The sequence below is a fragment of the Neomonachus schauinslandi genome, chromosome 6 (assembly GCF_002201575.2).
Source record: "Neomonachus schauinslandi chromosome 6, ASM220157v2, whole genome shotgun sequence".
NCBI classification, from domain to species: Eukaryota; Metazoa; Chordata; class Mammalia; order Carnivora; family Phocidae; genus Neomonachus; species Neomonachus schauinslandi.
Window position 1 is genome coordinate 33,229,038 of NC_058408.1, and position 12,225 is coordinate 33,241,262.

The 12,225-nt window shown below is 39.5% G+C and overlaps 1 protein-coding gene across 1 annotated transcript in view; it reads left to right on the forward strand.

The window, feature by feature from the left end:
• Positions 1-725: 725 nt before the first annotated feature.
• LOC110574180 (complement receptor type 1) overlaps positions 726-12,225 on the forward strand; it is a 42,150-nt gene continuing 30,650 nt past the window's right edge. Inside the window, exons 1-3 of the mRNA XM_044916089.1 lie at positions 726-843; positions 7,251-7,430; positions 8,048-8,147. Of these exons, the coding sequence (XP_044772024.1) occupies positions 726-843; positions 7,251-7,430; positions 8,048-8,147 (398 nt within the window). The remainder of the gene's footprint in view (positions 844-7,250; positions 7,431-8,047; positions 8,148-12,225) is intronic.

Below are 12,225 nucleotides of genomic sequence, written 5' to 3' on the forward strand. Positions count from 1 at the left end.
AAAATCCAATGCATGAATAAGTTTTGTTCATTCTGTCTCCGATTTCTTAATTGTCCACTTAATCTCCAGTCAAACCCACCGTCAAATCTCACCTGGATGATGGCAAAATCTCCTTGCTGGTCAGTCCCATTCACTGTTGTCTTATTCCAATCCAGTCTCCCCGTAGTATAGACAAGTCTATTTTTAAAATGCAAATCTGATTAAGTCACTCCGTTTTAAATTTTTTTTTTTCCAATGGCTTGGTATATCTCAATTCAATATAAAGGAATTGGTTCTTCATATTTCCTATACACTGCACATATTGCCCAGAATTGTGGCTTTAACGCAGAAAGCAGGCATTTCGTTCGCTGACTTACCCACGCAGATGCCTGCAAAGGGGGAAAAGTCACGCAGGGGCGTTTGAAAGCTGAGCTGGAAGAATCCACCGCCTTTATCCCGAGCCGCCCATCCTCCGCGTGGACTACATCAAGGAGCCGAAGCATCGCCAAGTTTTGCTCCTGTAGACGGGTCCCTAAGGTGGGAGCCAGTTTCGCTGGAAACGATGCAAATTAGGAGTAAACAAGACCTCGCCCATTAAGGGGAAGCTGCGGTCAAACGCTTCCGTCCTGGCCTCCCCGCCACGCTCTCCAAACTCTGGTGCCGAGTGCTTTGTCTCTCACCTCTTCACCTCGTTCCCTGCGCTTTCCTTCGAGGTCGTACCTGCTTACTCGAGGTGCCTGGGGAGGATGGGAGCGTCTTCTCGGAGGAGCCCGCAACCTCTTGGGCCGCCGGCGCCCCTCCTTTCCCGCTCCGGAGGAACCCTTCTGGCGGTTCTGGTGCTGCTCGCGCTGCGGGAAGCCTGGGGTGAGACGCGGGGCTGGCCTCTCGGGTCCCCAGGGTGGCGCGAGAAGGCAGGTGGGCTCCGGGATCCGCGCTTGTGCCGGGACCCTGGTGGCCTCTGGGTGAGCGTGGAGTTGCCCTCTGCCAGGGGCTTGTGTGGTGCCCGCGCCGGGAGCAGACAGGTGCTGGGCAGGTGCCGCTGCAAATGCCAGCTTTTGTGTGTTAACAAAGACCCGCAGAGCAGAGCGTTGTGCTGATCCCAGCGAAAGAAAGGGTGGTGGGAAATGCGATTAACTTGGGTTCTTTTTTTTTTTTAATTTTTTATTGTTGCTAATCACCATACGTTATTACATCATTAGTTTTTGATGTAGTGTTCCATGATTCATTGTGGTTCTAATCTTAGCAAGTTCTTAAGTGCGAGGAAAGTTACTACACCTGTCCTGTCCCAGTCTGTTTCCTCTTCTGTGCGGTGGAAACACGGATTTCTACATCGTGGTGGTGGTACTTGAATGGCATAAAGCGTGTCGGGGTCTAACACAGAGCCTGTCACTTAATCTTAAGTTCTATCCACCCCGCCATTACTTCTGCACTTTGTTCACCACGGTGTTTGGACAAGCTGTCCTGGGGGTGCAGTTCTCACCTTAAATTGCCCTGCATCAGACTGAATTCACCCCACTCACACCCCAAACCACCACAGCCACTTACTGAAAGCCGTCATTAACACAAATCCCATGGCAGCACTTGGGGTCAGAAGGGTGAGGGAAGCTCCGGAGCCTTCCGGAGCCCTCGCTGTAACTAGCTGCAGACAGAAGGGAAATGTACAGGTGTTGACACAGTGTGACATTTTAGTCATGTGGAGTACAAAATAACGCCCGTTATAACCATTTGGAAAGTTTGTGGTGACATCTTCCCTTTTAAATAGGTAAACATCTTCATTTAGAATCCTTCTCTTACTTTTGGCCTTCCAAGAAGTCTTCTTAGTTGCTTGGACTCATTGGTAACATCTTAGTAGAAATGATAGTCTTAACTGTTTTTGTCCGGCCTCTTCTTGACAACTGATTTTGTTCTCCACTGTCACTAGACATTACGCATTCATTATTTGATTGTGCCTTCTGTTCTAAGAGAGGAAGGAACAAGGAAAAACCAAGTTTCCACAAGAGTTGTTATTAAGCGTCTGCCTTCTGCTCAGGTCATGATCCCAGAGTCCTGGGATCGAGTCCTGCATCCGGCTCCATGCCCCTGCTTCTCCCTCTGCCTGCCATGCCCCCTGCTTGCTCAGTCTCTCTCTCTCTTTTTCTCTCTCTGACAAGTAAATAAATAAAATCTTTTTAAATAAGTAATTAATATTTTATCTCCTTAGACATTGTAACCTGTCAGGTGAAGAAACGTGATAAAACCTAAAGTTTTATTTTCAGAAGAGAGGCATGCCAAGTAAATTAAGGAATCTATTGTCAATGCTTAGAAATGTTTGTGGACCTCTTGAGTATCTGGTCCTCTCCTTACTGGAATGTTAATTGCAAAAATATGTATATATTTACTAAGGTTATCATAATAAGTTCAAAATGTAAAACAGCTAAACTATCTAGTAATTTACTTGCCAAAGGAATGCAGACACAGAAAGTGCTGACGGAGCGCTGACCAACTTTGGACTTGATGAGAGAGCCGTGTCTTCAAGGTGCATGCATACGGAAGTTGGGTGATGGGGTTTTGTGAAATCTCCTTAATTGGGAGGCCAGCGTTCTGGTTTTTTTCAGCCTCTGCTACTTAGTAGCTATGGGCCTCCGGCCGAGCAAGTCAATAAATTCCCTGAGTTTCAGTGTCCGTGTATATAAAATGAACATAATTGACATCCGGCCATCTGAGAGGATTATTGTGAAAAGCAAATGAGGTAGTGTATGTGACAGTGTTTCGAAACCTGAAAATGCCCACGAAGATCTATGAAACCATGAGTAGGAGGTTCCCTCAAGAGAGTACAAAGGCCACCGCATGACTGAAAAGGGGGACATCTCAGCTTCAGTGATCAGAGAAGGCTGAGTGGGAAGGAGCATGGATTTAGCAACGCTTAAGGAGTGAATCCAGAAATGCTGGGAAGGCTGATTCACAGCGGTAGTTATTTTACACAAATTGGCCTCTAGAGCCAACTAGGACCGTTGTAGAATATAGGGCAGCCTCTGGCGCCCTCACCTGGTCCTTGGGTGAGATCCACTCTGTTACCCAGCTGTATAAAGACGCAAGATAGAAAGGAGGGAAAGGCCAGTGGCTTTATGTGATTGGCCACCTATTTCGGTTCACATATGCTCAGATGAGCAGATATATGGTTTATATTACCTGGTTTTATCTAACATAACCTTTATGATTGGACAAGTAACTTCAAAGTTTTTCTGCATAGAAACAGAATGAAGATAATTCTAATAGGGCCAACTTAAGCAAACAAGAAAAAGGCATAGCTGACAACACCTGCCACCCACACACATCCAAGCTCTTCTTTGTCAGAGACATGAGGAGGCGGAAACATTGTCAGTCTAATCACAAGTGACCAAAGACAAAAACAAAAAAATTCAGAAAGTACCAAGACTAGTTGAAATGATAGCTTTACATCCACTATCATGAACAGGGAAACTCATTGTGACTATTTTGTCCTTGTAGATGTTAATAAATGAACATATTAAATCATCATGATTAGCAAAGCATTTGAAATGTTTATTTCATCTCTATCATATTTTTAAAATTTCTATTTATATATAATACATGATATTACATGTGTTTATAAATACAAAATTATTAAATATAGATATTTAAATATATTTAATATTTTACTATACATAATATACATATATATTTAATATTTTACTATACATAATATTTTATTATACATAATATGTTATATGTATACATTACATTATATTTATTTAGATGAAAGGACATATTACAATTTGTTATACAATTAACATATAATTGCATTATATATTATATATAATAGCTTTATAAGCTATATAATATGCATATAATTTAATATATAGTATTAAGTTGGTATAGTTTATGTGTTTTATAATTTATAATATATATTAATCTGTAAAATACATTATATAATATATATTGTAATATAACAAATTAATATGTTATATATAACATACCAAATTATATATTAGAATACATATTATAGATTAAATTAGATTATATACTATACCAAATATAATATATAGTATACTAATATCATGAATATATAAAGATTTTTAAACATTAAATATAAATATATAAAATTTTTGAAAGCGTATGCTCTTTTTTTCTTTAACTGATAGAGGTATTTAAATAAAACACTTGTAGATCTTTTCATAAAAGAGTAGAATAGGCAGAATGGAGAGCAGAGTGTACTCCAGGTTGATGGTTTATGTTTGAACAGGACGTGGAAATAATAATGAGTAAATTGTGCTTCTAGCACAGAATAAATCCATCTGCTTTGAATGGAAAGTTTGAATCGGGAGTATTTCCAAGTGGACTGTGTCACCCAAGACAAAGACCACAATGAGATGACAATATACACACATTAGAAGAGCTAAAATGTTAAAAATTGTCCATGCCAAGTGTTGGCAATAAGAGGAAGTAACTGGGATCACTGCCTTGGAACCACTTTGGACAGCAGTTTGGCAGTTTCTTAAAGTGCTAAACACAAATGTATCATATGACTGAGCATTTTACTCCTAGGTATTGACTCAAGAGAAATGAAAGCATCTGACCACACAGAGACACGGGCATGGATTTTCATAGTGGCTTTATTTGTATTAGCCAACAACTGGAAACAATCCAAATGACATTCAACAGCCAAATAGGCAAACTAAATTAAGGGATATTTGTACAACTGAGTATCACCCAGCAAAAAAAGAAATAATTTTTTATATATGCAACAACCTGGATGAATCTCAAAATAATTATTCTGTGTAAAAGCTAGACCAGTAAAAGGGGAAAAAAGTACAAATCAAGTGAATTGGATTATATGAAATTCTAGAAGGTCAAATCAATCTGTAGTAAGAGGAAGAAGGTCAGAGATCCCCTAGAGAAAAGGGTAGAGAGAGAGGGGTACTATAAAGCAAAATGAGGAAACTGTTGGAGGCGTGATGGAAATGTTTGTTATCTTGATTGTGGTAATGGTTTCATGGTGCACACATACGTCAAGTTCATCAAACTGTATACTTTAAATATTTTTCAACTATTGTATTTAATATAAAGCTATGCAGAAGTGTTTCTTTAAGTAAACTACGGTAGGCGTTGAGTTCATGGAGTTCACATTAACATATTTCTTATAATTTGAGGGATTGAGAATGAAGGAGGAAAAGAAAACCAGATCAAGCTTTCTGTAGTGAAGGCTCATATGTTCCTTTCTATTTAGGCTATTGTCCCAATTTATGTTTTTTACTTTTACCTCACAGTTAGTAGGTAGAAGACAGTAGGTTCAAGTCCCAGTCTCTATGAATCCAGTTTCTAACACTATACACAGTTACCTTTTGTACTAGTTTCTTATTGCTGCGGTAACAAATTACCACACACTTAATGGCTTACAACAACAGAAATTTATTCTGTTACAGTTCTGGAGGTCAAATTCTCAGATAGGTCTGTAGGGCTGTGTCTCTTCTGGAGGCTCCAAGGGAGATTAGGTTTCCCTGCTCTTTCCTCTTCCAGAGGCTGCCTGCATCTTTTGGCTCATGGCCGCCTTTCTCTACCTTCAAAGCCAGCACTGGAGCATCTTCAAATCTCCTTCTTCTGTCATTGATCCTTTGTGTCCCTCTTTTAAGAACCATTGTGATTACATTTAGGGCCCATCCGGATAATCCAGGATAATCACCCCATCCCAAGATTCTTAATTTAATCACATCTGCAGAGCCCTGGTGCCATATTAGGTAACATTCACAGGCTCTGGGGATTAGGGCATGGATGTCTTTGGGAGCTCCTTGTTTAGGCAACCACACATTTCTACAGATTTTCAAAATCTTAGCTGAGCCTGCTGAGGGAATCTATTACCATTAGGGTCCAGCTTAGTAGCAAATGTCTGTAGCCCAGCAAGCAGCTGACTGTGTGTACATTGAATGTGACTAACAGGAGCATAAAATATATGTAGAATTTAAAGACAGAATCATGATAGAACAAAAGACAGGAAGGAAGTAAACGGAGTTAGCATTTTCTATGGTTCTTGCATTGCTGGGGAATGATAATTGTTCATTGCACATTAACATGGTAAGGATGCATGTTATCTTTAAAGGAGTTGTAAAAGAACATGTAGCAAATAATCTAATAAGAGGAAATAACAATAGGGACTCCTGGGTGGCTCATTCGTTTGAGCATCTGACTCTTGATTTAGGCACAGGTCATGATCTCAGGGTTATGGGATGGTGCCCCAAGTCATGCTCAGCACAGAGTCTGCTTGAGATTCTCTTTCACCTTCTCCCTCTGCCCCTCCCCCTGCTCAGGCTTTCTCTCTCTAAATAAATAAATAAAATCTTTTTTAAAAAAGGAAATAACAACAAAATACTAAATACAATTCATAATCAAATTGAAGGCAAAATAGAAGAGAATAAAGAACATAGGAAATGAAGAACAAATAAAAATCAAATAGTATGATGATAGATCTAATCCTAAATACATCAACAATTATAATAAACATAAATAGACAATTCCACTTTAAAGACAAAGATTAGCAGAGTGCTGCATTTCCCAAACTGTGGGCTGGTGTGCCCTGGGAGCCTCCAGGATCTCATAGGAAACCTATGGGCTATTTTAAATTTTTGGTGGGAACAGCCATACTTGGTATCTCTCAGATACTGTGCTCCCCGTAGCTCCTGGCTACATTCGATTGCAAGAGATGCCTTTTATTTTATTTTTTTCGGTAGGTTCCTCTTGATGACAACAAATCTTTGCAAAACTGGGTTTTTAGCAGAGTGACTGTGATAAAGTCTCAAATGAAAATTACTGTAGAATAAGAAATGAGGTGGTGGTTTACAATTCAATTCTAAGGTTTAAGAAATTGAGCAGTGCTCCACATCCCATTATTAAGAATTGTAGACAGGGTCACCTGGGTGGCTCAGTTGGTTAAGTGGCTGACTTCGGCTCGGGTCATGCTTTCAGGGCCCTGGGATCAAGCCCTGCATTGGGCTCTGCACTCAGAGGGGAGTCTGCTTGAGATTCTCTCTCTCTTTCCCTCTGCCCCTCCTCCCACTCATGCAGGCTCTCTCCCTCGTTCCCTCCCTCAAAATAAAGGAATAAAGCTTAACAATAAAATCAAAAGCTCATTTCTAAGATCATTACTAAGAGAAGCAATTATTTTAACATTGTTAAGGTGTTCTTTTTCTTTGATCACATCTGTGAAGCATACTGGAGAAAAAGAGGAAGGAGAGTAGAAGTTTCTCCATTAACTTGGATGTCACTGTGGTCTTGGCCTCCAGGTCAGTGCAAAGCCCCGGAACAGCTTCCATTTGCCAAGCTTACTCGTCTGAGTGACGAGTATGAGTTTCCCATTGGGACATCTTTGAAGTATGAGTGCCGCCCTGGTTACCACAGGAGAGTATTCTCTATCACCTGCCTACCCAACTCAGTCTGGTCAAGCGCTGACAACATCTGTCAACGTAAGTAACTCTGGACAGAGAACTCCTCTGTGTCAATCAAACATCCATAAGAGCTGATTCAATTGTTCAGATCTTGGAACTAAGACACCTATGACTTGTTAAGTTTGCCTCAAGTAGAGCACATGTGAGAGTGATTCTTTCTGTCACATCTTCCTACCCCTCTGTCTTGCTGGCACCTTCATTACAAGTCCATTTCATGAGAAATGACCATCACAAGGCACGATGCAGGGAAAATCTCCATTCAGTAGGAGTTTCCCATTGTCACCGCTGAAACTAGGTCATATGACTCAGAAAAGGGAAGAAAAGTGTAGGTGGGAAGAGAATCCCAGACTTTGAGATCTTTGACTTACACTGGTTGAATGACAAAAGAATCACTTTGCTAATAAGTGAAGTCTACATTTATCTGGGAGACACAATACCAGGATCAGATAGATTTGGAGGGGCGGTCTTTTTTGAAAGGCGAGCTTAGTTAAGTGGCTGACCCTGAGGCAGTCTTGTAAGTTTCTTTCTTCAAATGCTTTTCAGTAAGCTCCAGCCAGGTTGGGGCCTTATGTACTTACTGAGAGAAGTTCGGAGTGTTCTATACCCAGTCCCCAAATTCTGCTTCTCTCCTATAGGTAAATCATGTGGAACTCCTACAGAACCCTTAAATGGCAAAATGACCGTAAACAGAGACACCCGGTTTGGATCAACCGTTGATTATGCCTGTAATGAAGGGTGAGTTGGCAGCAGCATCACTTGGGATGACAGTTCCAGAATTGTAGCACCAATCTCTAAACAAGAGTCTTAGAAAATCTACCTGTCCATTCAATAAGACTTCTAAGTAGAGGCGATGGTTTGAATTCAGGTATTTAACTACATTTGAAATGACTACACAAATATTTGAAAAATAGGAAAAACCTGTATCTGTGCTAGAAACTTGGGGGTGGGGAGGAATGATACCTATTGCGCACCAAATTAATGCACCTAAAACCTAAAATAGGAAGGACCGGCTCTCTAAAGAAGCAAATGGAGCAGACATTAGTGGATCTGTGCATATATTCTTACCCCAAGGCAACAAGAGCTGGAGATGGTAGACTCAGAAGTGGGAAAGAGTGACTTGTTTAGGATGATGGAGCCAAGGTGGTGGAGAGGCAAATCTTGATTGCTATAGCCCCTCTCCAGAAATGCACACAGTGCAGAAATTTGCTGTGGGCATATTGTTGGCTTATCCTTAAGGGAGATAACCAATTCAGGAAAGAAGTAGGGAGACTGCTTTATCTTATACCTTAATTTTGCTTTGTTTTTATTCTTTATGGCTTACTTAAAAGACATATAAAATAAATAAGTGATCATTAAAAACAGGAATAACAATAAAGTGAACTTCAGTGTATACGCTATCCACCTTAGGAAACACTGCTAGTACCTTAGAAGCCTATGTGCCTTTCCCAGTGCCCATTCCTCCATCTCCAGGATCTCTCTGGAAATCACCATCCTGAAGTCTGTGTCGTTCACTCCCTTGCATTTGTTTTCCATTTTCTCCCATACATAGTCCTACTCAGTTTAGATTTAGCTTTACATATTTTGAGCTTTATATAAATGGCATGATATTATATGCACTTCTCGGCAACTCGCTTTTCTATGGAACATTTTGTTTCTGACAATTATCCATGTGGCTATGGTTAATTCATTGTTGCTTGGGATAGCATTTCCTTGAATGGATATACAACAATTTACTTTTTCTTGGTTGTTATATTTGGATTGTTTCTCATTTCTTTTCCTTTGTTTTGTTTTGGCTATCATAAGCATTCTCAATATAAATACACATGTCTCCTTGTGCCCATGTGGAAAAGTTTCTCTAGGACAGTGGTTTTCACACTATTTTTGCTATGATCCACAGCTAAGAAATATGTTTTACAATATATATACACACTCACACACATACACATCACACACACATTTATATAAATTAAAGTATCAAAAACTTCTCACCATTTCTAATCAACATTGTACTGCAGTTTCAAACCAGGACAATTCATCATGAAAAGGAAACAAAAGGCATCCAGATTGGAAGGAAGAAGTAAAACAATCTCTGTTTGCAAATGATGTGTTTTGTATAGAAAATCCTAAGGAATGCACACACACACACACACACACCCAGAAAACCCATTACAGCTAATAGATAGTTCAGCAAGATTCAGGATATCAGATCAATATTCAAGATTAAATTGCATTTCTATACACTAACAATGAATACTCTGAGAATGAAATTAAGAAAACAATTACCCTTACAATAACATCAAAAAGAATACAATAACTTCAAAATAAACTGAACCAAAGAAATGTAAGATTATACACTGAATATTATGAAACATTGTTGAAAACAAAATCAAAGAGGATCTAAATAAATGGAAACACATCCCATATTCCGAGATTGGATGACTTAATATTGTTGACATTGCAACAATATTGAATATTATAGAATTATAGAATATTGATCTCACCAAACTGATGTGCAGATTTAATACAATGCCTATAAAATTCCAGCATCCTTTGGCAGAAATCAACAAGCTGATCCTAAAATTCTTATAACAATGCAAGGCACCCATACAGTCAAAACAATCTTGAAAAAGAAGAATTCTCACTTTCAAACCTTACTCTAAACCTACAGCCATGAAGAATGTGTGTTACCGGCATAAGGACAGATGTATAGATCAGTAGAATAGAATTGAGAATCCAGAAGTAAAGCCACACACTTACGATCAACTCTTTTTCAGCATAGGGTGCCAGGACAATCCAATGGTGAAAGAACAGTCTTTTCAACAGTCTTTTGTGTGTACACTTAGAGTCCTATTATATATTTAATATAACTGCATTGCTTTTTTATTATTTACCCACTCTGTTTATAAACAATCTTTTTACTTTTTACTTTGCTGTATCAGTATGTGTTAGGTGAGTCTCTGATAAACAACTTACAGTTGGATTTTCTTCATCCACTTTGATAATCTCTGCCTTAGAACTAAAGAGTTTAATCCATTTGCTTTTAATGTAACTAACTAATATTTAAAATTAATGTCTACCGTCTTATTTTGTGTTTTCTTTTTTGTTGTTGTTGTTTTTTTTTAAAGATTTTATTTATTTTTTTGACAGAGAGAGACATAGCGAGAGCAGGAACACAAGCAGGGGGAGTGGGAGAGGGAGAAGCAGGCTTCCCGCAGAGCAGGGAGACCAATGCGGGACTCGATCCCGGGACTCCAGGATCATGACCTGAGCCGAAGGCAGACGCTTAACGACTGAGCCACCCAGGCGCCCTTATTTTGTGTTTTCTATTTATACTATATTTATGTTTTCACACTTCCTTCACTTTGGTGTTGATTAGGTTTTATATTCTTTTTCCATTATTTCCTTCAATAGTTTAGAAATGAGGGTCTCTATTTCTATTAGTTTAGAAGTTACCCTGGAAATTGTAACTTGTATCCTTTAAAAATTCTAAAGTTAATCACTACGTTTATCTCCCTCCATGCAATACACGATGTAAGAAAATTTTAACAAATTTGAATTTCCAAATATATTCAATAGTACATTGAATTTCTGTAATCACATTTATTTATGAATTTGTGTAATAAATATAGAAAGCTAGAAGTTAAGGGAAAAAATTAAAGGGCTAGCATTGTAGTCAAATGACTCAATCTTGACCTAAAAAATGAAGAAGACAAGTTCATATGTATCTTAATGGATTTAACCCAGTAGGATATTAATTTTTAAATATAATTTCCAACTGAACAGACAAGTATAGAAAAATTAATCTATTTAGGAGAAGGGCAGCTGATGTCCTTGTTATATGTAATATCTCTTTATACAAAAGACTGTAAGATTGACTCTAAGCCCCAGTTACCCAAAGTATGGCTCACAGACCAGCAAGGTCAGCATCTCCTGGGCACTTGTTAGAACTGCAGAATCTTCACACCTACGGAATCAGAACTGCATTTTCACGTGATCCCCAGGTGATTTCGATGCACATAAAACTTTTGAGTAGGCCTTCCCTAAACTAGAACTATGCTAATTTCTATAAGGTAGAGTTTGGGTAATTTTGTTTTTCATTACTGGGAGTTTCTGTACCTCTCACTTTTGACTACAGTGTATACGTATTAACTTTTGTAATCACAGTTCAAAGAGGTATTACTAGAACTTCCAGTTCCAGGACAAGATGGGCAGACTCACTTTTCCCTGAGTCTCTCTCTACATGTAACTAAATACCCTAGAAACTATTCAACACGCAAGCATAAAAGGACTTGGAAAGGTGGAAAGAGGATGGACTGGGGGTCCACAGAACTTAAAGAATGACACAGTAGTGAGGTCCCTGGATTTTCTTTTTATCTCTCAGACTGGGTGCTGGAAAGGAATGTAACCCCAAATAGTCAACAAGCAGCAGAGACAGAGGAAGAGGGAAGCCTGTTCTCTCGTCATAGGACTGGGAATAGGGAAGCGCAATGAGGATGTAGTGGGAAGACACATTGATGGCTCTAGTGATCCAATCTGCCCACATGAACAGCATAAGCAGAAATCAGCGGCGGGGACTGGGAGTCTATCCTTCTCATGTCCACAGCCCTGGGAAGCAGCAGGTCCCAGTCCACCAGCAGTTGTATCAATGGGAGGACCTGGCCTTTAGTCTCAATGACAATTTTACTTCCTGCCCCATACCAGCCAGCAGCAGGGGGCCCTATTCTGCCTGCGGTGACAGTGTCAACAGAGCTCAGGTGGTGACACCTAGGCTTCAAGCCTGCAGTAAGAGGGCCCTTCCACTCACACCACGGAT